The sequence below is a fragment of the Pungitius pungitius genome, chromosome 17 (assembly GCF_949316345.1).
Source record: "Pungitius pungitius chromosome 17, fPunPun2.1, whole genome shotgun sequence".
Taxonomy (NCBI): domain Eukaryota; kingdom Metazoa; phylum Chordata; class Actinopteri; order Perciformes; family Gasterosteidae; genus Pungitius; species Pungitius pungitius.
In genome coordinates this window covers 17723604-17749307 of record NC_084916.1, presented here as the reverse complement: position 1 = coordinate 17749307, position 25704 = coordinate 17723604, and the positions used below count along the sequence as shown (strand labels likewise).

At 44.7% G+C, this 25704-nt stretch overlaps 1 protein-coding gene across 1 annotated transcript; it reads left to right on the top strand.

The window, feature by feature from the left end:
- Positions 1 to 6048: 6048 nt before the first annotated feature.
- On the top strand, positions 6049 to 25704 carry LOC119218941 (ectonucleotide pyrophosphatase/phosphodiesterase family member 2-like). The gene is made up of 25 exons (XM_037473746.2): positions 6049 to 6217; positions 8076 to 8181; positions 8458 to 8607; positions 9896 to 10021; positions 10106 to 10166; positions 10546 to 10643; positions 12418 to 12497; positions 12593 to 12712; positions 12996 to 13051; positions 13819 to 13884; positions 15000 to 15072; positions 15255 to 15363; positions 15682 to 15807; positions 15892 to 15923; positions 16025 to 16152; positions 16819 to 16897; positions 17140 to 17227; positions 17311 to 17483; positions 17653 to 17713; positions 18064 to 18203; positions 18842 to 18983; positions 19210 to 19287; positions 20073 to 20205; positions 20575 to 20728; positions 24237 to 25704. Exons 1-25 carry the CDS (start codon positions 6200 to 6202, stop codon positions 24405 to 24407), a joined length of 2568 nt encoding a protein of 855 aa, XP_037329643.2. The 5' UTR covers positions 6049 to 6199; the 3' UTR covers positions 24408 to 25704.

Sequence of the window (25704 nt, the reverse complement as noted above, 5' to 3'; positions counted from 1 at the left end):
TTTTTTTGTTAAGACGTATCCTCAAACTCAGCTGTTAGGCAACAATGTTGAGTTTCTCCTTTCCTACCCAAACAAGGAGCAGTGAGAATCATATCAGGTGCATTCATTTCATGCATTGAGCAACTTGAGATAGAAAAGTAGGAGTTTGGGCGCCGTGCAGCAGACAGAAAGTGACACACGCGAGCTGCGGCCTGGTTGCCATGCCGACCGCCGGCTAGGAAAAGGAAAGACAAAGAAAAGCAGTTCTATAACAACTTTGTGTTGATTGTATTTTAAAATGAGTTTAACCCACTTCCATTTTTAAATAAACGCAGTTGTATTTAAACAGATTTAAAGCAGTGTTTTAAAAGCAGAAAAACAACTAAGAGAAAAAAGTCTGATCCCGTCAACGTGGCTGAGAATGACATCGACCGCGAACATTGCAGCTGACATCATCATCAACAACAAAGGCCACATGGTCATGTGACCGGCGGAGTAAACAGGCGTGTGATAACGTCCTTCAGACAGTCAGCCGCTTCGCTCTCTGATCCTAACGGTGCAGCACCGGTCCTTAACAGCTTGGTTTGACCCCCACCGCAGCATTAAAGCTAACTGACATCAGGTCGAGGTTTAGTATTGATGGTCAAGTACTTGGAGGTTTTACATTTTGCCTTTAAAAAACAAACTTTGATCTAAACAGCTGGCTGCCAACAGAAAAACTAACTCTGCAATCTCTTAACCTTTGACCTCGGTGACCCTGTGAGCTCCGATGCTGCCGTGGCAACACAGCAGCACGTCGGTGGAGCTTCATTTATTGGTTGGTTTTCTCGTCACATTCAGAACGCAGAATACAGTCAATCGAGGGCAGCAGTTAACAATTCAACTTTGTCTCAGTTTCCAGGTTTAAAGTGATGTCATCCGTAGACCAAATGTTTCACTTCCAGGAAGTGACATCAGTTTGATAAAACATTTGATTGAGGGGGATAAACCTCCTAGTGCGAAGTGTCTTTGTTCAAAATGTAGAGATGGACTGAATTCCAACAAAAATCAGTGTCAGCTGGTTCAGTTCCTCAAATTCAATTAAATGTTTTCGAACTTTCAAATTTTAAAATGAACTTGTTCAGTTCATAGTTCAAACTTCAAAATATTTGAACTAAGTTCACAGTTCCAACTAGTTCAGTTCTTTTTTTCCAGACGTTGCTGCAAGCTATTATTTTTCCAAATTATTGCCACAGCCCAGAACCACAGACAGCAATTATTTGATCAGTTTTTACACTGAAGCTATGCATCAGATTTAATCTTCATATCCAGTTTTGAATCCTTATCCAACCAGGGTTTACATTAGCATTGAGGGGATTGTTGCTTTAATGTTGCTGTCCATTCACTCCACACTAGCAGCAGTTGCAGCGTTCATCCCTACAGTACATTCTCACACACATGCTGCTTGGATGGTCTTTTTTAAATAAGGAATAAAAACAGGACAGTTATCATTAAGGTGCAAATGTTTGCAAAGAAAGGTCAGATTCCTCCCATCCTCACCGACCTTGTCAGTAACTTCATAAAACTCATTTAAATTATTATACGCCGCCTCTTTGCTACACGCAGCTGTCCTCCATGCATTTCTGGAGGCTGGTGTTGCCAGATTGATGATTCTACCAATGAATCACGTTGGAGTTCAGGACGCCACGACGCATGCATACATGAACAATAAAAACATTTGTACTATAAGAATAAAAAGATTTCACAAACCAGTTCTTAAAAAAGTTCTTAAAAATGTCTTTATCCCCTTGTCTTTTATAGGTTTATCCCCATGGTATTAAAAAGTAAAAGAATTCTTATAAAAAATTAAAAAGTGCCATAAAATTAAAAAACAAACAAGTGCACACTGCAGACAGTGCACAAATAAACGGCTTCAGCCCCGTGAGGGCGTCCATGTGTCGTGTCAGACTGACGTGTTCCGTCAACGTTTGGCCACAGACAGAACAGTTGAAAGGTTTCTCCCCTGTATGGACAACCATGTGCTGTTTTAAAGGTTTATTTTGCTCTCCGCTCCAACTAAAGGGTTTCTCTGCCGTGCTGCGTAAATCTCCGACTGCAGACAGGACAGCCGTACGGTGTCTCCCTTCTGTAAACGAGTGCCGCTTCAGGTGCACGTTCTGGGAGAATGTCCTTCTGCAATCTGACCAGTGAAACGGTTTCTCCCCCGTAGGGACGGACAAGTGATGTTTTGCTGTAAATCGAAAATGTAAATGTAAATGTTCTTGATTCCTGATTTACTGGTGCGACACTGTAATGCGAAAGGTTTAAACCTGGACCTTCACCAGTCTCCTTCCAATCACTTTTCACTCAGATTCAGAGAGGAAGACGTCTCGGATTCAGAGGGAGAAGTCTTGTCATGACAATTGGGCTGAAAAGGACCATCTGGATCCGGGTTTCAAGCCGACACTGATGCTTCAGTTTTCAAACACTCTGCCGCTTCGTTCTCCTCGGACGGGTTTTGCGAAGCTGGGACGACTCACCTTCGCAAACCTCTTTAATCCTCAGAGACATGGAAGTGAATGGGAACTCGATGTAGGCGTCCTCCAGCCCTATGAGCTGCTCTCCGTCTGAATGGTCCAGAGCTCCACCCGCTCCCCTTTAATGGGGGCGGGGGGCTTGTGCTCCTCCAGGTCCATACTGGTGCTCCACTTCTGCTGCTCAGCAATAACCTCTATTTTGACATCTGTGGAGGATAGTGAAAGACATACAGATGATCAACTGAGAAGCCGTCAGAAGACAACTACTCCCGACCAAGGACCTGAATGTTAACTTGGACGCCCACTCTGACTGCTAGGAACCTCGGTGTGACACTTGACTCCCAACATCACCTTCTCTTCCCTTTTGATAACACATTTGATTCCAATCTGTCCTTTTTTTAAATGCCATCCATCCAACTAACCAACTAACAACCAACATCCATCAATCAACTGAATAAACCAGTCAAGAATCTGTTTTTTTACGGTTTAATTATTGCTGACAATAACATCGCTGTGTTGATAACTTGGACTACTTTGTGTTCTTGTTTTTTTGTATCATTGTCATTTTATATGGACTTTACATGGAGTCTGGAAAGAAATGAAGTAATGAATGATTATGCCTTTATCTTAAATTCCAATCTGTCACTAAAAGAGACAAAGCTGCCCTCTGCTGGAGAACAGCACCCGACACATCCACGTTTCATCAGCTTCTCTCCTGCTGAGTGTAGAATATACCCCCCTCTATAAGACCTACACGTCCAACAAGTATCCCTAGTATCTCCATAAAAAGAACGTCATCACACTGTCACATGAGAGGTCCGATCTGACGTGGTCAGTTTAGGTCACATGATTGCTCTGTATTGTTGCCCTTGAGGAAGCTGTAGTACCAGTGCCTGCCAGCAGAGGGAGGAAGTGTTCAGGCAGTAACTCCAGTTCACTTCCTCTTCCACTTTTCTCTCTGTATTGAAAGGTCACTCTGTAATAAAGAATAATGTCAATATTAAATATACGTATCAGGACAGATCTAATGGATGACAAAAAGAAAAAAAAAAAAGATTATATATATATATACTGTATGTGTGTGTGTATATATATATATATATATATATATATATATATATATATATATACAGTGTGTTTCATGTCAACATGAAATATATATATATATATAAATATATATATATGTGTGTGTGTGTGTGTGTGTGTGTATATGTATAGGTACATATTCATTCAGTCTGAACACTTTAGAGAAATGAATAAATCAGGACGAGTTGTGTAACGACTCTTTATGGTTCATGTTTTACAACCGTTATCTCTTCCTCAGAGGGATCTTATGTGTGTGTGTCTGTGTGTGTGTGTGTGTGTGTGTGTGTGTGTGTGTGTGTGTGTGGTGGCGGGGTCTATGAGTGTGTGGGTGTGTGTTTGAGCACAGCAGAGCAAATATTGACTTTGTCCAAAGTACATTACTCTTCTGTAATTACAATGCTAAAATGTCAGTAGTTGTAGGTGAACGCAGCAGTGAACTCTCTCTCTCTCAAACAAGAGATGACAGAAGGGTCTCTCATTTCAAATACTGTTTCCTACTGCTTCAAACTATACTACATACACCCCATAGATAGAAACACAGCAATTGTGTTAACTCCTCCCACTTCTCCAACTCGCCACCTGTCCTTTTTTCCCTGAAATTGCTTTCGACCTCGAGGTGAAAAATCCGTCTGAATCCTTTGGTACAAGCGTTTGAGGGCCCTTGTTTGTGTGTGAAGTGAACGCAGCAGCGCTGTAGAAACACTGAGTTCAGTCTGCGTGGGAAACACACACAGGGCGACCTCCAGCGAGCCCCCCGGCCCCCTGACCCACTTCCTCCACACGGATCGCTTATAGGGGAACAGAGTGCTAGCTTTCAGTGGGGAAAGAGACTTGAGACAATGAAACATCCACTAGAAGGAATGTCTGCACGAAAAAGAAATTAGATGGTTTATTTTGCCAAAAAGGTCTTTATTCATTGAATTGAACCTACCATAAACCCCCCAAAGGCACATTTAAAATGCCACGATGGCGCCTCTCACAGAGAATAACAGTGTGTTTAGAAGCAGGCGGGGGGGGGGGGGCAGTCCAACATGCCGGGGCAGCCCCTCTTAGCATCAGGGACGAGGGCCTTCGTCAGCTTAGCGTCGGCTAAAGCTGCTCCTCGGGCGCTGGAGCCTGAACCCCCTCCATGCAGGATGACATCACCTCATCGGGATGGAAGGAGAGGAGACGAGGAAAGGAAGGTCACCTCCTCCTTCCTCTGCCAAGGGTCCATTCTTTTTACATTTTGAATACTGAGGTAAAAGACTCAATCATTAAATGCTTCTCTTAATGAAGTGGTGAAGTTTCATGTTGACATCTACTCTTTAATTGTTCATTTGTGACCCTTTGGTCATGTGACTACTCACTCTGAACCACATCACCAAGCTTCACAGCTTCATTCTTCTCTGGACTGTAAAACATGGACGAAATAGAAAATAAAGAGATAACATCAATCCTTTTGGTAAAAACAGAGTTTTGAACTTGAATGTTCAATGTAAACATTTCCCTCCATGCTTCTTTTCTCTGCCCACTTCCCCTCGATTGTCCGTACCTGACCCCCCCCACCAATGACAGGTTGACCCACATGGACGAGGATTCCAGGTGTGCAGAAACTCTAGCTGCAGTCTGACTTCCTACAAAGACCTGCCAGCTAAGCACGGCCTCGGGGGGGAGGGGGGGGGGGGCATGGATTGTTCCCCAGCTTATGCTAGGTAATCTGTGCTGGGGGCAGCGGTGTGTGTGTCTTTGTTGTGCAGCCTCCTCCTCTGTGCGTGTTTCTGTGTGTGTGTGGTCTTTGTAAGATGAAGATGCCCCCCCCCCTCCCCCCCCAAGGAGGTGGATGTACAGATCACTTTCAAAGCCTGGAGATGTGTCTTCCCCCCCTCACACACCGCTGAGAAATAAGATGTGGCTTAAGGTTATTACATATGATTCTTTACTTTCATATGGATATTACATATGATTCTTTATTATTATATAATATTACATATTATTAAAAATTATTATACGGTTATTACATATGATTCTTTACTTTCATAAGGTTATTACATATGATTCTTTATTATTATATGGTCATTACATATGATTCTTCATTATTATATAATATTACATATTACTAAACATTATTATAAGGTTATGACATATGAATCTTTATTACTATAAGGTCATTACATATGATTCTTTATTATTATATCATATTACATATTATTCAATATTATTATAAGGTTATTACATATGATTCTTTACTATTATAAGGCTATTATTCTATACTTTTATAAGGTTGTTACATAGTATTCCAGATCTATATTATTATGAAGATATTATTCTATATGAATTTTAAGTTTCTAATTAAACTTTCAAAAGCATAACTCCACACAGTTGTACCAGAGAGCAGCTGTCCCCGTTACGTCATGCTGATGGCCCCGAGAGGGAGGCAAAGGCAAACAACGGGGGGGGGGGGGGGGGGGGGGGGGGAGAGAGAGAGAGAGAGAGAGAGAGAGAGAGTTGGACTCCTGCGCTCCGCTCCATCGATCCGCAGAGGCCAGCACAGCTTCTACGGGACGTTGGACACATTTTCGGGATCTTTCTCCTTAGTTTCCGGGGGTAATGCTCCGAGCTGATCCGCTCTTTGGAACATGCTATCGGGAAATTTGGTACGGTAAGACTGTGTGACAGTTTTGATATATTTGATGTCGCTGTTGTTTTTAGCTTTTCATTTAGACGCCCCCCCCCCCCCCCCCCCTCGATGTATCGACCCGTGAGTGACGGAGCTGCACTTTGCCTCACATGCAAGTTGTGACCGACCTGCTGCTGTTTGGGTCTCGCATCCATTATCATCATCATTATTATCATCATCATCATCGTCGTCATCATAGAATCATTATTAATGCAAACACCTCCATTGATAATGTGTTTAATGGAGCAGTCCTTTAGCTGGATGAATCTGAGGTGTTTATGTCAGTGGAGGTGGGTTTGGGTGTGTGTGTGTGGGGCGGGGGGGGGGGGGGGTTGTGAACACATTAATGTGTTTCATTAGAGCTTTTGGTCTCGTTGTCTTGCTCTTATCATTCCACTGGATTGACTCAACTTGACTGGTGAACCTTCCACACAGAGGCAAAGTCCCGCCTCCTCTTTTCAAAAATAATAATAAATCAATTTATTGATTTGAACTCATTTACATTGTTCGATAAACTACCCACGTGATGTTTGCATCTGAAATCCCATTTTAAAAGTCTCAGTTGGTGGTATTGTCTCCTTCACCTCTCCTCGCGTTAGCTCGCTTGCTAACGTAGCCTCTCAACACTTGGACATCATCAAACCTGATGGAATTCATCCAGACTTTTTAACAGCTGGGAAGACAAGTTGCATATTTATACCAAGAAATCATCTTCTTATCTGACAAAAATCAAATCAGTAATTCACGGCATTAATTCAAGAGAGATCGTGGTCGTAACTTTCCCCCCAAAATAATGTCCATCGGTGGTCCCATCAGAGGACTTGGGCGTGCCCTTGGATGCCTTGTTATGTTTGATGATGCATAACCAGTAGTTTTTCACTCTAGTTGGACCCGTGATGAAGACCCGTGATGAAGACATGTCTTGTCGCGTTGGGTTGTGATTTGATCTTTTAATCGAATAGAGACTGTAAGTTATATTTTACTAGAATTAGTACTAGTCTTACTAGTATTAGAAAGACTTAAGTGCCATTAGTATTTTCATAAGATATTCAAAGTGCTTTTTCCAAAATCCGCTGTTTGCTTCTGAGTGAAATCGTGTTTGCTGATTGTGTCCAACACAAGAGTTGGATTCGCTATTTTGTTTAGTCGAATTTTGCTGTTGACCTCTGACCTCTTCACTGAGGTGTGAATGTGTCTCCTGGTTGGGACATGGAGATAGAAAATCAAAGAGAAAAGTCCAGACACAGAGGCTGAACTCATGGACAGATTATGAGACAATGAGACCCTTGAGGCCGAGAGCGTCAAGGAGCTCCAAACAGTTTCTTTTGCATATCATTGTGCTTCTCTTTTAGGAGATTGTGCGTCTATTCATAGTGCTTCGATGCATCTTCTTGTTGGTTTTGCATCTCCTAGTATCTTTTAGTATCTCTCTGTGTCTCTTTGTATCTTGGCATCCTGTGGATTCTTTTGCATTAGTTTTTGTCTTTAAAAAAACAACTTTTTGGTCATTTTGTGTCTCTCTCTCTACGTTTTTTTGGGGTGACCATGTAGTGGTTTTCTTTTTCTTTATGGTCATTTTGTGTCCATGTTTGGTTTTGTTGAGTAACCTTTTTTTGCATTTGTTAAAAGAACTGTCACAAGTAACGTCAAACAGAAGGCCCTGGGGGCCCCATACCTGGGCCCTGTGCCCAGTACTGTATCCAGTAGGTCTACGGTTGTTCTCTCCTGAGCTGCTGCTGAGCCTAACCTTTAACCTAAAGGAGGTTCTTGCCTACCGGAGTCATGATGAGATAATTGGATGTGTGTCTAACGTGTGGCCCGTGGTTCTTCTGCAGGTAGCGGTTCTGTTCTGTCTGTGGACAACTGATGTCAGCAGAGCTTATGTTTTTCAAGCCAGTAGCCCGGCAGAGGGAGGAGACAACCCAGCACTTCACACTAAAGGTGAGAACCTCTGATTCTATGCGCATGAAACAAATGGCTCATGTTGAAATGAAGCAATCGTGTTGTCAACCAAACTATTGGTTTAACCAAAATGAACTACTGCTAAATAACTAAATTATTGATTAGACCATCACTAACTACTAATAACTAACCAAGATAGAGTCATTTTCTCATTGACGTCTATGGGATCAGAGGAGTCGCCCCCTGCTGGTCACTACAGAGAAAAACAATGAGTCCAGAGTGTTTGTGTAACCGCAGCCCTTCTCCTCCCTCCAGTTGTCTCAGAGTGGGTCAGCTCAGCGGGCTCCTGCAAGGGGAGGTGCTTTGAGCTGGAGGAGGCCAAACCTCCGGGATGCAGATGTGACAATCTGTGTAAAACCTACTACAGCTGCTGCTCCGACTTTGAGGAGCAATGTCTGAAAACAGGTCGGTCTGATGTCTCAATCGTTTTACCTTCTTCTTGCCTGTGCTGCCCGATTGTTGGCCGCCACAAAAACAAGTCTTGTACTTGTATCTTTTAATCCAATGTTTTCCTATTACAACAAAGTCCATGAAAAGACTGAAACCAACAATGTGCCCCTTTGTCTTCACACTTTCTGACCTTGTTATCCTTTCTTTGGCCCTCATCAGTTCCTACATGAGATACACTTCTTTAAAAATTTCCAAACATACCATCTTGTTTGCCTTAAAGTAATTTTAATGAGGTTTGGCTCATACAGAGGAAATAGTGCATTTGTTGAGGACTATTTCGAAAGGCGGATTGATTCACGCTTGGCGCTGTGTGTGTCTGTGGCGAGGAAGGAGCGCCTCAGTAGAAATAGAAGCCCACGTCAGGAGAAGGTCAAGGTGGATGTGTTAGTCAGCACGTCACATTTTAACCCTGTGTGGCTGCATGTCCTGTGTGAAACACACAACGTAGAACCATCGTAAGTGTCGTCTGACTGATCGGAACTAAGTGGTACTTTGGTTGAGTCTTGTTTTGTATATCAAATGGAAAATGGGCTTAGATTTCTAGTCTCCCAACCACTAGAAGCACTTCACAATACAGATCTTCATCCACCCATTCATACCTCCATGCACAGCCTCTGGGAGAAATTTGGGGCTTTTGTGTCCTGTCCAAGGACACTTCAGCAACAAAGGAGGGGCAGAGGATTTGTACCCCAGATCTTCCCTTTGGAGGTTGATCTGCTCTCCCTCTGAGCCAGAACAACACATTATTATTTTGCATGTATTGAAACAGACCGCATAAATGACTGCTGCTACCAACATATTCTTCAGAATACTACCCGGCAGTACTACGGTAGCCCCAGTACTCAGAGAACTTGGCTAACAAAACAGCCTAAGTGCTTTCTGCTGTGGCGCGTTCAACATGAACAAAGGCCAACTGTCCTGGAGTGAAGCACCACGTCACTTTTCATCTGATGCTGATTTAGAGCTTGGCCTGAGTGAGAGTGGAGAGTGAAACCGAGGTTTCATCTTGAAAACATTAAGCAAACAACAGTGAGAAACTTGCCAAAGCTAAAAGGAAAAAACATTTCCAATTATGAGCTCCTCCGTTCATTGCTTTCCTTGGACTGAAACTTAGGGTTCAAATCCCAGGATTTATTGGTGCTGCATGTTATAATCTTGCTCAGCCTCATTGTGTTCCATCAAAGCGGTGGTATCAGAGTAATGACGTGACACTGAACTCTCCTCCCTCCCTCCTGGGTCTCAGCGGGAGGCTTCGAGTGCACGCAGGACCGCTGTGGGGAGGAGAGGAATGACGAGCACGCCTGCCACTGCTCAGCAGACTGCCTGGAGCGAGGGGACTGCTGCTCCAACTACAAGTCGCTCTGCGAAGGTACAAAGCTGCCCCAATAACGGCCTGGGATATGTGCATGAAAGGCGGGGGGGGCTTACTCTGTGCTCTTGTTCCCCTCATGAGGTGAGGCCTCGTGGGTCCATGGAGACTGTGAGGAGATCGAGAGAGCCGAATGTCCCACAGGGTGAGTCCAACTCAAGACACCTTCACATATTCAGTGTCTGTTGCTCCCTAGGCAAAATGTAACGCATGGGTTATAATGCAATGTAAGTCGCTTTGGATAAAAGCGTCAGCTAAATGACCTGTAATGTAATAGAGCACAACACAACATTATACAAGATAAGAAAATTGTTTCAAATAATAAAACCAGGTGTAATTAAACCAGATAATTAATAGACAAGTCACAATCAATTAGTCCCTAATTAAACCCAATGTTAAAATGAAACTATAAAAAAAGAGCTAATTCAGCCTGCAGGGACCAACAGGGTCCCGTGAACGTGTCTTCTGATTTGTCTATATCTACGTGGTAATATTGTGTATTCTGTCCTCTTGGTTGGTCTCAGCTTCATCCGTCCTCCACTCATCATGCTGTCTGTGGACGGGTTCAGAGCCTCCTACCTGAAGAAGGGCAAATCTGTCATCCCTAACATGCACAAACTGAGTATGTCGCATTCATTCCTCCTCATGCTTTGGTTCTAAATGCAGTTGTAGCATTTTGAAACAGAAATCGATTCAATCTGGAGTTCATGTCTAGGGGCAAAAATGAATACATTTAAAAAAAATGGGAAGATGATAATTGTGTTCTCCTGGATGGCCTCCATTGGCATGTATTAGCAATAACTAAGGAAAGCAATTAGGCTTAAAATCTGAAACCTGACTTGATGAGCTGAGCTAGGTCTAAAGCAGTTCCACTTGGGTTCCTCCTAGTGAACTAAGGTTCTCTCAATGGGAAAGTGGGTCAGACCGGACGGCTCGGCTCACCTCTGGAGCTGCGCCAGCAACCGATCGATTAAAAAATTTAGATAAAGATAAGATACATTTAAATATTATTTCAGGGGCAGTTTTTGCCCCCACCGACTGAAAACCATTGGCAATTTATAAGAAATTGGGGGCATTTTTTGAAACATAACGTTTAACCTTTTTTTTAAATAATAAATATACTTCCTATATATGCATGGATCTTCAAATGGCAGCAATACGACTATTAGGCAGCAGTCTACAGTGTTTCTTTTTGTTGTACTTGTTTCTTTTTTTTAACCAAAATGAACAGAAAACATAAATTAGATACTTCTTTCTTTGTAGTTTCTTGCATTAAGCAATATGTGAAGCAATGTCAAACAGCGGGACCATTCTGCAGAATGCTGTCTCTGCATCCACAGTTGGCTCTTTGTTATGGAGCTGATTACTTCATGCTTCTGTAAAATCAAAGAACAACAAATTTAAACCTTGAACCGTCAACTACAGTCTCAACTAATTGTATTTTACCCAAATAGAGGATTGGCTGTTAACCAAAAGATGGCAGTAACTTATGAGAAGAGGAAACATCTCACTGACTGCACTACGTCCAAAGTTATCTAACGTTAGCTAGCTAGCACGCCTTTGTAGCTAACATTAGTTAAATAGCGAATCAGAGCTAGCTAATGTTAGCTAACTAACGTAATGGGTTAACGTCAAATAATTTCAAGATAATTAACACCTAGTTATCACTTATCATATGCGATGGTATGCTGCTCGGTCGTCGGGTGACGAAAGGACACAAATTTCTGGATATTTTCGCTCCCCTTGATGAAGTCAGCAGAATAATTTGCGGTGCTGGTTGACAAAGACCTTGGCAGTTTGTTGTTGGCAGCTTTGAGTGCCTTGAAATTAATGCGGGTGGTTCTCTTGTGGTCTTCCTCCAACCGAAGCTAATCTATCATCCATCTTTTGATGGTCGATGGGTGGGTGAATCACAGGTCTGATCAAGGAGCACTCCCTTTTCTTTTGATTTGATTTGATTCATCATTTAAACAAAACATTCAATGGCAATACTAAATTATAATTATTTTTGGAGAAAATTATGGGGGCATTTTTTGCCCCCCCCCACATGATATTGGGGGCAATATTATATTTCTTGGGGGCAATCTGGCCCTTTGCCCTTGCGTATTTCCAACGCTGATGTGATCCCTCTGTGAAGGACTGGAGACAAAAGGAACATAAGACAGGAAGAGACTTTAAGACATCACAGCCTTCAGATGTCAACCACTGACCAGATAAAAGAGCTTTTAACAAAGACAAACAGCCTGTATAAAGCTCAGCGGCTTTACTACAGAACACAGATAACTCTTATAGAAGTCTTTGTGGTCTGGACCTGGAAGCTTTCTTTATTCTCTTTAATGTGGTGCTTAAAGTGTATTAAGTTTAATACTGATCATTTTTCTTTTCTTTCCTCTTAGGACAGTGTGGAACGTCAGCCCCCTACATGCGACCAGTCTACCCGTCAAAGACCTTCCCAAATTTATACTCACTAGTCACGGTGAGTGACCCTGGGCGATGTCTCTGTGAGGGTCTTCAAGGGTCCACCTGCCTGATATCTGCTTCATTAATTGTGGGGACGTTGCTCTTCTGCAGGGTCTTTACCCAGAGTCCCATGGGATCGTGGGGAACACCATGTACGACCCCGTGTTCAATGCTACCTTCAGCCTGCGCACCAGGGAGAAGTTGAACCACCGCTGGTGGGGCGGACAGCCGGTGAGTGACCTCTGGATAGCGGCTTGGCAATCGGGGAATCAGAGTCAGATGCAATCTGCGCTGCTCAGGGATCAGATCTCTGCATGCCGCTCACTGCGATGATCGCAGGCTTTAACCCAACGAAGACCTTTACAGGGTTCACATCCTGGAGGTTGATAGATCATATTACAAGTACACTTTTACATGTGTAACATCATCCAGGAGATGTTCTATGTGACAAAGAAAGGGTGTAAACTCAGGGACCATTCAGCAGTGTGCTGACGTTGTCTTTCCTGTTTGACAGATCTGGATCACAGCAGAGGAACAAGGAGTGAAAGCAGCCTCCTTCTTCTGGCCTTGGTACTTAAGTTAGTACTGGAATATTTCTTAATAGCTTCAGACACTGAACGCAGCGCTTCGCCTTTGGGTACATTTGCTGTAATAGAAAATTACTGTTCTTGTTCTTGAGTTCTTGATCAGCCAAAGCCTCCGACCATGTTCACACCTACGAGGACAAACCCAAAAAACTATCAACACACAAGGTATAACCAAAAAAACAAAGAAAGCATGTACAACAAAATCAAAATACATTCTTGGTCTTCCTGCTACAAACAAAAGAAATGTCTTCGCGACTATAGATTAAAGTCAGCATGAACCTTTCTCTGGAACAGTCCGTGGTGAATTAAAGCACTGTTCCTTCTCTACAAAAGGGAAAAGGCAAAAGCAACTTAACTACATTGCCATTTTACACACTAATGGTCTCAATGAGTCACACAAATGATGGAGATGAACTGTAATTTAAAGTGGCTTCTCTCCTCAGCCAGACGGGTTTGTTGGGAATGGCGTTAGCATGTTGATGACGTACTGATCACGATGAGCGGCCCTCAGTGGGCCCAAACTCTCACAAGACTCCAGACAATGGCCCCACTCACTCAGTCACAGAGGAGGCCATTGACCACTCAAACCCCAGCTTGCTGGGCGAAAGGGCTTCAAATCAAGACGCCAAGTGGTAGAAAGAAGGCCAGGTTTCCACAGCGAAGGACCCAAAGGACCCAAACAATCGGTAACTGCGTTTTGTGTCTGCTTCCTTTGACTTCCCCTCCCACTTCTTAATGGTTTCGTTTCAGGGTGATTCCTCTGGAGAGAAGGATTCTAACCATCCTCCACTGGCTGCATCTGCCCGATGATGAAAGGTATATTTGGAACTTTGGTTAGAATCGTTTTTAAGACATGAATGCACCAATTAAAGCAGTTGTATTTCTCTCTGTGGTCATGTGGACCCGGGTTCTCTTAAGCTGCGTTCACACCAAAGCGAAGCGACTTATTCGTATATGCAAAGCAAAGCCGATGCACAGACGCAACTGGTTGCGGAGCAAATTCCCACCAGACGGATGTCTTCTGAAAGCCAATCAGCGCTGAGATGCTCGACTCGTCATTACCGCCGTCCAGCTGCCACAGCGTGAACACACTTTATGTAATTCACACAACAAATAAAGGGCAGAAATTGTGGTTATTTATTTCCATGCTGGATAGCAGAAATTATTATCACATAGCAAGTAACAGAGGTAAGCCACGCCCCCTATCAGCTGCAAATAAAGTGGGAGGCAAATGAAGCGAAATAACTACAACTAGTCGGCCGAGTAAAGCATGGTGAAAACTCGCTTTGCTTTTGGTGTGAACGCAGCATTAGACCAAACTCTGACTTCAGACTGCACAATATGCAACGGTATGCTTGGTCCCAATAAGTCGAGATAACACAAAAAACACAACCTAAGCTGCCAATAATTTCATTATTATTACAAATAGTTACAGCCTAAAGGCGCAGAAGCCGACGTTGAGCTTGTGTCGGTTTGTGATTATCGGTTGTCTGTAATTCTTGTGAGCTGGAACGGGCTAGAAACACGACGCTTGGCCCAATAACTCTAAACGAGTCATTTGCTTCCCAAGTAACACGGCTCCATTCGGCCATGTGGTGACGCTGTAATCAGCGGCAGGTACATTTTGGCGTCAACCCTGGCACAAAGTGCTCAATGAACCGTTCATGGCCATCTATGAGCGCCAGGAATGAATAATTTAGTTTGTCCAAAGCGTTAGCAGTAATGTGGGTTTTTGTGAGTTAGTGGGTGTAAAAAGAAGATAAAGCCAGCGAGGGAATCACCACCTGATTTGAGTTCTTTAGAGTCGTGAGAGGGTGAGTTACGGAGAGACGTTCAGCAAAGGGTTCAATCAGGTTCAGATGGCTGTGACCTCACAATGCTCCCAAACCTGGATCCAGAGAATTCAAACTGTCCGCGTTGTGTCTCGTTAGGCCGTATGTTTTTGCCGTCCACTCGGAGCAGCCGGATACCTTCGGACATCGTCTGGGACCGCTCAGCAGTGAGGTGAGCTGCTGGTGGGGGCCACTGCCCCCTCCTCCCCATGGTGGGTAGAGAAGCAGTGAGAGCACCCACCTGGATGCCCTGATCAAAAGGGATGAAGTTCTCTCTTGGGTTGAGTGCATTGCTTCATTACATCAATTAAAACGTATACATCTGTAGTATTTGTTTGTCGATCCTGTGCACAGCTGGATAACCCTCTGAGGGAGATCGATAACATCATTGGTCAGCTGATGAACGGTCTAAAGCAGATGAACCTGCATCGCTGTGTCAACATCATCATTGTGGGAGACCACGGTATGACCGCCTCGTGTTCAGCTCTGTCATGTTTGTTTAAACACTGCACCATTTAGTTCTCAACTGGAACAAATTTCTGCAATAAACTGTGCTCCTAAAGCTGCTGGAACAGTGTGAGAAAAACAGCCCTTCGAGGTTCTGAAGCATGTTTGAGAAGCACGAACACAAATTCCCCTGTAGATTATTTTTTGGGGCAGCACATGTTCCAGATGAAGTATGTCGCTCACTTCTGGTAGAGAGGAACAAGAGATGTGTATTTGTATGTTGTGGTTCCTTTAGGTGAATCATTTGGTAATAATAACAGAAAGCGTCCCTCAGGTATGGAGGAGGCCCACTGCGATCGGACAGAGTTTCTCAGCAGCTACCCGCTCAACATAGAGGAGATTACGCTGATCCCCGGCTCGCTGGGCAGGGTGCGACCCCGCGACCCCAAATCCACCACCTGTAAGAGGACACTGACACTACACTTTATCATGTTTTGAAAAAGAAAAGAAAGGATGCTTCTATTTGACAAGTTTTCTCTTCCAGATGACCCGAAGGTTGTGGTCGCAAACCTCACGGTAATTCATTAGAACAAGTTCCCCCCAATCACAACAAAGACGTGAAGTAAACTTGTTCATGTAGTTCCTCAGAGAGGTCACGCCTATGTTGGTTGTTTCAGTGTAAAATGCCGACTCAGCACTTCAAGCCGTACCTGAAGCAGCATCTACCAAAGAGGCTTCACTACGCCAACCACCGCAGGATCGAGGACGTCCACCTGCTGATGGAGAGGAAGTGGCACATCGCCAGGTACCTGTGACGCACAGATTCAGTCCTAATACCCATCAGGTGGCAACCTCCACCTGTGTAAAAGTGAAGCTATGCGTCACGCGTTAAAGCTGCATTCTGTGTAGTGACCAGCAGGGGGCGACTCCTCTGCCCCCATAGACGTCTATGAGGAAATGACTCTACTTCTGTGTAGTGATCAGCAGGGGGCGACTCCTCTGCTCCCATAGACGTCTATGAGGAAATGACTCTACTTCTGTGTAGTGACCAGCAGGGGGCGACTCCTCTGCTCCCATAGACGTCTATGAGGAAATTACTCTACTTCTGTGTAGTGACCAGCAGGGGGCGACTCCTCTGCTCCCATAGACGTCTATGAGGAAATGACTCTACTTCTGTGTAGTGACCAGCAGGGGGCGACTCCTCTGCTCCCATAGACGTCTATGAGGAAATGACTACTTCTGTGTAGTGACCAGCAGGGGGCGACTCCTCTGCTCCCATAGACGTCTATGAGTTCAACCTCACATCTGAACCTTGAGTCTGTGGAACATTGCGATTGGACCCTAAACGAGCCGAGAAGACATCAACGCAGACCACAGACTTTCATCCACTGACTGACTTAACAACGTTACTCTTTCTTTTATGGCGTAATCCATTGTTGAAAGAACACACTATTTCTGCTCTTTGCTTTAGGAAAATGCCAGAGAGCCGGAGGAGTCGATGCGGTTTCTTTGGTGACCACGGCTTTGACAACAAGATCACCAGCATGAGGGTACTGTGTAGTTCTAAAGTCTCTATGTCATGGGATGCCTTGGACTGTAGCGTGTACCGAGCTCTTCTTATTCACTGCTCACACCTACAGTATGAAACGATGGGGGCAGAGACTAATGGGGACACGTTGCTATGACAAGTGAAGATTGAAGTCTCTGAATACTAAGAACTAAAAGTCGCTTACGGGTTGTTTCCTGCTTCAGAGGAAGCTTCTGAGTTAAACATCTTGTTTTCTTCACACAGACCATTTTCATGGGTCACGGGCCGAGCTTCAAGTTCCAGAAACAAGTGCCGGAGTTTGATAACATAGAATTATACAACGTGATGTGTGGTGAGAACATTGGTGTCTTCTCCCTGATGGTTTCCATGTTTCCGGTGGTCAGGGCGACTCACTGCTTCTCCTCTCCGTCTCAGACCTGCTGGGTCTGAAGCCGGCCCCGAACAACGGGACTTACGGCAGCTTGAACGCCATGCTGAAGGATCCCCCGCACCGACCCAGCATCCTGGAGGAAGTGACATCCCCGTCACCGCCGACGGACCCCGCCTCCGCCGTGAGCCACGACCTGGGCTGTAGCTGTGACGATGAGGTCAGAGGAAACATCTGCAATGATACAACTTCCAAAGTTAGAACTCCATCGGACTTCTTATGGAGATAAAAGAAAGCTCCTCCCCCTGCAGTTCTTTTTTTAAACCGCGACACGTCAAAATCAAGTTGTGCTCCTCAAAAAAATCTGACTTCTTTTCTTTCTGCTTCAGAACAAAGTGGAGGAGAACATCAAAGCCTTCAGTCCTGCTTCTGATGGAGTCTACAGTTACAGTAGGTCCATGATTGACAGTCCTCTTCCCTCCAATCAGCTGGTCCTTGTCCAAGTTGTTAACTACTGCGATACTTTCGGTACGCTCACTAAAGTCCTCGTACGCGCAGCTTCTTCTGGTTTGGCAGCAACATTTTGATGAAGATGAGGTTGGATTCCTAATCAAGAGTTTAACTCCGTGATCCACGTTCTACACACAAGTCTCAGTTTGAAGAAAATATGAGGAAGCAATTAATGGGGACAGAAATAAAATAACTTTAAAACCGATGCATTATTTCTAGTTTCCTGTTGTCTTGCCCTGTGATAACACAAAGCACGGTGTGTGTGTGTGTGTGTGTGTGTGTGTGTGCAGACAGCACCCTCCTCCCATTCGGTCGTCCTGCCGTGATGTTCGACACTCAGTACAGTTTGCTTCACCACGTGGAGTTCGTCAGTGGCTTCAGCAGAGAGCTGGCCATGCCGCTGTGGACGGCCTTCACGCTCCCTCGACAGGTACTCATGAGGACCCGGTAGAACCTGCAGAACCGCTTAGAACCCATGCAACCATCATGTGATCCATAATGATCCATAATGAGTCAGTCTTAAGGGAGAAACACCCTGTCGCTGCATTGTAACTAATTACACTGCGATTATCAAGTGTTTACAAGCTGATTCCCATGAAGCATCGAGAGAAAGCAGAATGTTGCACGTGTATGAAGTGTAAAGGTCCAACATGTCGAAACCAAAACGTCTCCTGTGTAACACGTCCACTTCAAAGGTGTGCACCAACATGGAGGTGTGCACCAACATGAAGGTGTGCACCAACATGAAGGTGTGCACCAACATGGAGGTGTGCACCAACATGAAGGTGTGCACCAACATGGAGGTGTGCACAAACATGAAGGTGTGCACCAACATGAAGGTGTGCACCAACAAGAGGAAACACTCCCACTCTGCCCCCCCATGTTGACTGGAGCATGCTGCAGGTTCACGAGGTGCAGCTGCTCACACCTGGGACTCACACATGTTGTGTGAACTTCACGCACCTCGTTGACCTCTCAGTGTTTCCACCACGCGTCTTCACCCCACGTTCCACGACGATCTGACGCTCCGCACGCAGACTAACTCCTAAAACTGTGTGTGTCCGTCAGGAGGACATGACTCCCGTCCAGGAGGCGTCCGCCGGCGACCAGTGCGTCCGAGCGGACTCGCGCGAGTCAGCTGATCACAGTCAAAGCTGCAGCAGCTACAGCCAGAACGAGCTGCTGAGCCCCGGCTTCCTGTTCCCCCCCGGTGAGCCCAACTGAGACATGAGTCACTGGTTTTATTGAATCCTGCTGTTCTTCCGTTGAAACACATGTGCAAATCAAACATATGATGGATGTATAAAGTTGAAATAAGAACAGATAATGGTTTTAACGTGGAATCAGTTCCTCTGACCTTCTGGACCCACCAGGCGGGTTTTATTGACTCGGGTTCATACGTTTAACACACTTTCTGTGTGTGATGTCGTTGACAGAGCTGGCCTCGTCTCCAGAGTCCAGATACGACGCCTCGCTCATCACCAACGTCGTCCCCATGTACCCGGCCTTCAAGAGTGAGTCGCACTACTTTATTGATCCACTGAATGGACGATGATCCTCTGCTCAGGTGGCCAGTGGAGACGATGCAGCTTCACCTTTCACAGCTGCAGGTTGCTGCCTGAGGAGAAACGTGTTGAAAGAGGACCTTTTACTCCCCTCAGGCCTCCCTCAGGGGCCTCGCACCTCCCTCCTCCTCCCACCTCCCTCCTCCTCTCCTGACACACAGACAGAAGTCAGAGCGAGGACGGCCTGACTCCTATTGTCTGAGCAGACAGAGAGGGCTTATCAGGACCCCCCCCCCCCCCCCCACGAGTAGATCCTCAGCTCTGTGAGGATGTACAGCTTTCTCTATTGAACATGAGGAAGAAGCAGGACTATTGAATGTTTAGTGGACATTCGACCTAAAACCATAAAGAGTATAAAGACATTTACATTTTCTAACTTGGTTAAAAAGGTTTCATTTTTCCAGTTAACTTGATTCCATCTGATTGTTTTCTTCCAACAGCTGTTTCACACAATTTATGAATGAACTTGACTTTTGAATCGCATTTAATTGGTTTGTTTAATATTGATAAAGTTACTGAATATAACATTTACAGTTACAAGATTTCCTAATAAAGGAAACTTGTGCTTGATGACATTATTTATTTTAAAAATAATGAAAACATCAAACCTTTTTATTCAATGCACAGAAATGTGTCTCTACATAATAAACCCAACGTCTGGCACTATAACCCCAATACTGTTTTAGTTTTTATTTCATTGTAAGGAATAATTCCTTATTCCTCCTGGTGTGCAGGGCTGTGGAGCTTCCTGCAGGGGACGCTGCTGAGGCGCTACGCCGACCAGCACAACGGCGTGAACGTGCTGGTCGGGCCCGTCTTCGATTCCAACTACGACGGCCTCCGAGACTCCAGAGAGACGATAAGAGAGTAAATACTAAAGAAATGATCACACAAAATAAGCAGACCGTGTGGGACAAAGAGACTTGTTGTCTTAAGTAATATCTTTCTGGTTCTTTACTAGATTTCACATCATTACTTGAATTTAAATGTTGAAACAAAATCTAATAATTCATTGCTGCTGTAGCGTCTTTGTTTTGATCTGCAGTCTTTTCATCATCATTATTATTATTGGCAGATATTTTGCCTCTGATCTGATTTTCTGGGACTTTTTTGTGACTAAGCTAACAAGCTAACGGCTATCAGGCGCCTTTAGCTTTGTGCATTTCTCCCTAAAATCTATTCAACAAACTAAAAAGAACAGCTTTTACGAATCGAAGCACGTCCTCTCTCCTCCAGGGTCTCGGCCGACGGCCCCCCCGTCCCCACCCACTTCTACACAGTGGTGACCAGCTGCCAAGAGATGAACCAGACGGTGGAGGAATGTGACGGAGAACTCCAGGCCGTCTCCTTCCTGCTGGCTCACCGACCCGACAACTCGGAGTCCTGCAATGTGAGTGACCGCCCAGCAGGGGGCGCCGCTGCCTAGAGGATGGCTCTAGTGCTCCATCCAGGGAGCCCATTACCACAAATATCACGGCTTTAGTTCACGGGGAAGCTGCAGCTGTTGTTATAAAGAAAAGAAGGAAATAGGAAAGAACCCAATGCAGATGCACTAACAGAACCAGGTCCAACAACCGCCTGGGCGTGTCCTCCATAGTGGACCAAATGATCAGAATACTTCCTCCTCCACGGAGTCTGACCTCGGGGGAGAAGGTCCAACCGGAGATTGGTGGCGTTGTTGCACAGACTTTGTGGGTTTAGAGACGTCTGACTTCCCACCTTTAAAGATCCACCGTGTGGCTACTGCACCAAAGTGTGGACCGGTCACTGGTTAAATAGAGGAATAGAGCCAACATCTGCATTTAATCAATAGACAACTAACAAATCAAATGAATTCAAAACTCTTTTGACAATATTTATTGTCACGTAACAAAGAACTCAACACACATGTGTGACAGCAAATAAACATAATGTTTTTTTACAATTTTTCAACTAACTAAATAAAAGTAGGACTGCATGTAAAAAATATAAAATAAAGCGTGATTTCTGCATGTTCAATTCACCAAAAATAAAATAACGGGAAGATAAGCTTAAATTTCCCCTTTTTTGCTTCACATTTGGAATTGACAATCTCAGCAAATTATAAATGATAAATCTGTTAAATAGAAAATAAATATAAATCCACTCTTGTGGTTGAACTGGAATGACATTGGTCGGTGCTTTAAGCCGAGTGAAGCTGTGCAGTCTAAACAGAACCGGACTGACTACTTACCTGTGGTTTAGAACCATGAGGACATGCAGTGTGATTTTGAATCAGCTTAACCACGTGCACGTCACGCGGTGTCGCACAGGCAGCATCGCGCAGCTACGAGTCACAGCAGGTTTCCTGCGTGTGTCACAAGGTGACAAGACAGAACCAGTCGGGGCGGGTCAGGAGACTCATCGAACTCATGATGTACATTTCATGGACATTCATTTTGTCTCCGAGATGAAACCTTTCCTACATTGCAGCTGTATTTCGGCCCAGATGTTGTACACCGGCACAGCGTGTTTCCTCTGTCCTGTTTTCATTTTGCCCAAAAGAGAAAGTGAAATGTGTGGAGTCTCTCTGGGTTTTGTCCTGCAGTCATTTCTGGGAAACAGCTTTTATGGTTCCATGATATTTACTTTGTTTGAGCTTTGTTCTTCCGTAAAGGGCCGTTGGGTCGAGCTCAAACGAAGGTGTGAGAGGCAATCAGTTGCAACAAAGGTTAAGGGTTGATTAATGATAGAACTTTTGTTCTTGACAGGTCTTATGAACGCAATCCTCTCACGTTGGCTCCAGCTCAGGTTTCAGGTGTCGCGTTACGTTTCCTCCGACTCCAACTTGAAAGGTTTTCCTGTACAGGAAGTCCTAGGAGCGTAACCGGGGCAACCATCCGTTTCCAAAACTTTGAAACAGCGTTTCCTCTCCCACTGATGGCGTCAATAAGTGGAGGGAATCTCCCCCTCAAAAACATCAGCAGGCTGCAGCACGTCGAACACAAATACCGAGCTGCCAACATGACGCCATCCTCCCTGGCCGCAGGCGCCAAACCCTCCCCGAGCAGAGCGGATCGCCTGTGTGATCCGTGCAGGTTCCCTCACACATGCTGAGCTCAAAAAGCAGACTTGTATTGCGTCTCATTTCTTTTTGCATCCATTCATACAAACGAACACCGGTTTCCTCGACTGGATTCTGACATTTCTCTCTGTACAGTCATTGTTCATCTGAAGTGTTGAATAGTTCTCGGTTATACCTTTAAAAGCTGCAGGTTAAACCGGTTCAATCAGCTCTGCAGAAATTCATTCTTAAACTGCAGGAATCGGAGTACCGATATCGTTCATATCTGGGTCTGTTCATGGACCGGCTACGATGGGGACAAGCAGGGACCGAGAGACTAACAGACATGCAAAGAGACACGGGACACACATGGTGGAATTCACTGAGACAACAATGATGGACAGGGGAGAGAATCATGGAGGAGGAAGAAAACACAGCAGGGCAGGAAGTGTAACCCAGTGACACACGAGGCCCGGAAATACCAAATGAAACAGGGATGACCGCCGACCTGGACGGGTCATTGTCCTCCTCTGACTGGTCTCCTGAAGGAGGTGTGATGAGTGTAGAATGTGAAGTGCCTCTTTTATTAGGGGCTTTAACCAGTGAGGACCAGAAAGGACAAACAGACATCGACACTTTCATTTAGAACATCATCTTGGTTTTTGTCTTTTGGAAGTAGGCAGAGTGGCTTGCAGCATAATATCGGTTATTTGAGATGGATAAAAGCAGCTTGTTAATGTCATTTCTCCCTCTGGTGGTTTCTGCCTCTGGTTTGAACAGCTGTGTAAAGCGGTCTGAGGTCTGACTCCCACTGGGTGAAGGGCCCTAATGAGGCCGGACTGACCTCAGCACCCCCCCCCCCCCCCCACACCCACCCCCCCGCTGACTCACTCATGGTGAACCACCTCTTTGTTCCCAGTTTCTGCTTCGACGTCATAAGCGTTGTTTGGTGTGTGACTGAGTTCCCTTTGAACTAAACCAACATCACGCTGATCCTGAGAGGAAAAAAACCCACGACGTGACTCCATGAGAAACTAATGAGTGTCTCAGTGTCTGTTTGATGGTGAATCACCTCACAGCAAAATGCTGCTTGATATTTGACTTCCAAACATCCAAAACACACATTTGGTTGTTGGTTTTTCTACTTTCTCTATTTCTGTGTGTAGATTTCTCCTGAATTCGCTTAGTGTCACATCGAGGAGGCCGAAGCAGGACTCAATGTGGCAAACACAAACTGCTTTATTACAGATCCAAAAGCCCAAGGGACAAATGGGGATCAGGAACTCCGTCATGGAAACACAAACAACGTAGTGACTGGACCCGGGACAAGAGACGGTCCGGGACACGGCAGACACCCACAGGAAGTAAAGTTAACGCAGGGACACGAGAGGCAGGAAACAACTGAAGCAGCTGGAATATTAAAAAACTTCCCTTTTCAGAGAAAGACGCTGCCGGCTGATTTATTTACATTTTGCAGACAAAACCAGAAGCAACAAGTTGAACGTTTGAGTTATGGAGCATTTTTTGTGATTGACATGCAGTTTAAAATGGTTTTGTGAGACCACTAAACCGACCAGTTTGTCCCCTCACATTCCCTCATCAAACCAGTTTCCAGCGTAAAATAGAATTACACAAGAGTTAGTTTGTGTGACTCATGGCGGTCATGATGGTGACCAGCATTCCTACCGTTGGCCTCAGTTGGCTCAGTGATTCTGAATGTGGTGTCATACTGACGTAGTAAATGAACAGACCTGCTCTGTCACTTCTAGATTCATATCACAGAGACAAATCCAGGCAACCTTTGTTTTTGAGGTCGACCACTAACACACCATGGCGTCTCCATGGTGACTGACCACGTCCCTCCGTGTCTCTGCAGAGTGGAGAGGACGAGTCTCTGTGGGTGGAGGACCTGCTGAAGCTTCACACGGCTCGAGTCCGAGACGTGGAGATCCTGACGGGCCTGGACCTCTTCCGGTCCACCAACCTGACCTTCAGCAGCATGCTGAGCCTCAAGACCTACCTGCACACCTTCGAGAGTGACGACTAGAAACGCACGCACACACACACACACGCACACACACACAGCTGCAGCTACACCGCACACATGGTTCCACTCCTGGAACTGACTCAGAAATGCTTGGAAAAAGGATCATCAGTTCTATCAAATGAAGTGTTTAGTAGTTTGGAAGATTACGAGAGGAATATTCAGTTCTACCACAAACGAGAGAAGGTAAAACATCTGGCACAAGAATGATGCAGGAAGCCGTCGCACATTTCATAACAAACCGTGTAGTGCATCATCATGAACACATGGACGACCAATTATACTCCCACAACCCTCCCATCTTACTCATAAAACACTCTCTAATCTTGCATTGTCAGTTATTCTTCTGTCACAGTTCTAATATCGTTGTGAGGACTTCTCTTAGCAAACTGCACATAAACTACACACTTAATATTTCAGAAATAGAAAAAGGCAAAAACATGCAACATCGCTGCAAAGTTTTGCAAAGGAATGGTTTGACATTTTTGGAAATGCATTATTGAGCTCAGACCCTGCAGCTTAGCATAGCTTAGCTTAGCATTAGTCTCTGTCTAAAGGCAGACCCAGCAGCGCCTTTAAAGTTCACTGATGAGCACAGTACGTTGTGTTATTACCAATTGTCCAACCCTTCCTTTCCTTTCGATCAACATAAAGTAAGAAAAGACACCTGAGCCAAGCTTTAGATCTGCTTCATCTGTTTAATAACGATTCATGTCAGAAGTACTAAAGATTGTTTGCATACACACATGTAACACACAACTGTGTACAACAAATCTCACTTAGGTTTTGAGTTCTGGATTTAGACCATTTTATTGGTGTATAACAAACAAAATCAGGGCCTCATCCTTTTTGTCTCAGCTGATCGTTTAGGTGTATATTTTCATACAGCTTGTCATATTTATTACGTGGCATCATAATAACCATAATAACCATAGCATCTGTTGTTCCAGTATTAATCCAGTGTAACAGATCTGAGCCCCTTCAGGGAGGTGATAAAGCTGATTCTCCTTGAAAGGGAAGATCTCTTTTTTTTCTTTTCACCTGGAGCTAACTTTCATACCTTTTAGTCTACACGCAGATTCAAAACTGCAAATAAGGCCCGGGGTGTAAGCACGACACTCATCATCACACCTCCTGCATTCACAGAAACGCAGATTAGACCTTAACGTTGGTCACTGATGAGTTAACACAGTTATCAAGGTTATCAATAGAGAAAAATCCATCAAATGACTGGAGAGCGTAGACGAAGCCATGTTTATTCCTGTGGTCTTTCAAATAAAATGAGAATTGGTTAAAAGCC

Bases quoted from the DNA above. Each gene is read 5' to 3' on its own strand.
- LOC119218941 (XM_037473746.2), top strand. The intron at 8,608-9,895 runs GTCGGTCTGATG...CCTGGGTCTCAG, and splicing joins GGAGCAATGTCTGAAAACAG to CGGGAGGCTTCGAGTGCACG. The intron at 10,644-12,417 runs GTATGTCGCATT...CTTTCCTCTTAG, and splicing joins CCCTAACATGCACAAACTGA to GACAGTGTGGAACGTCAGCC.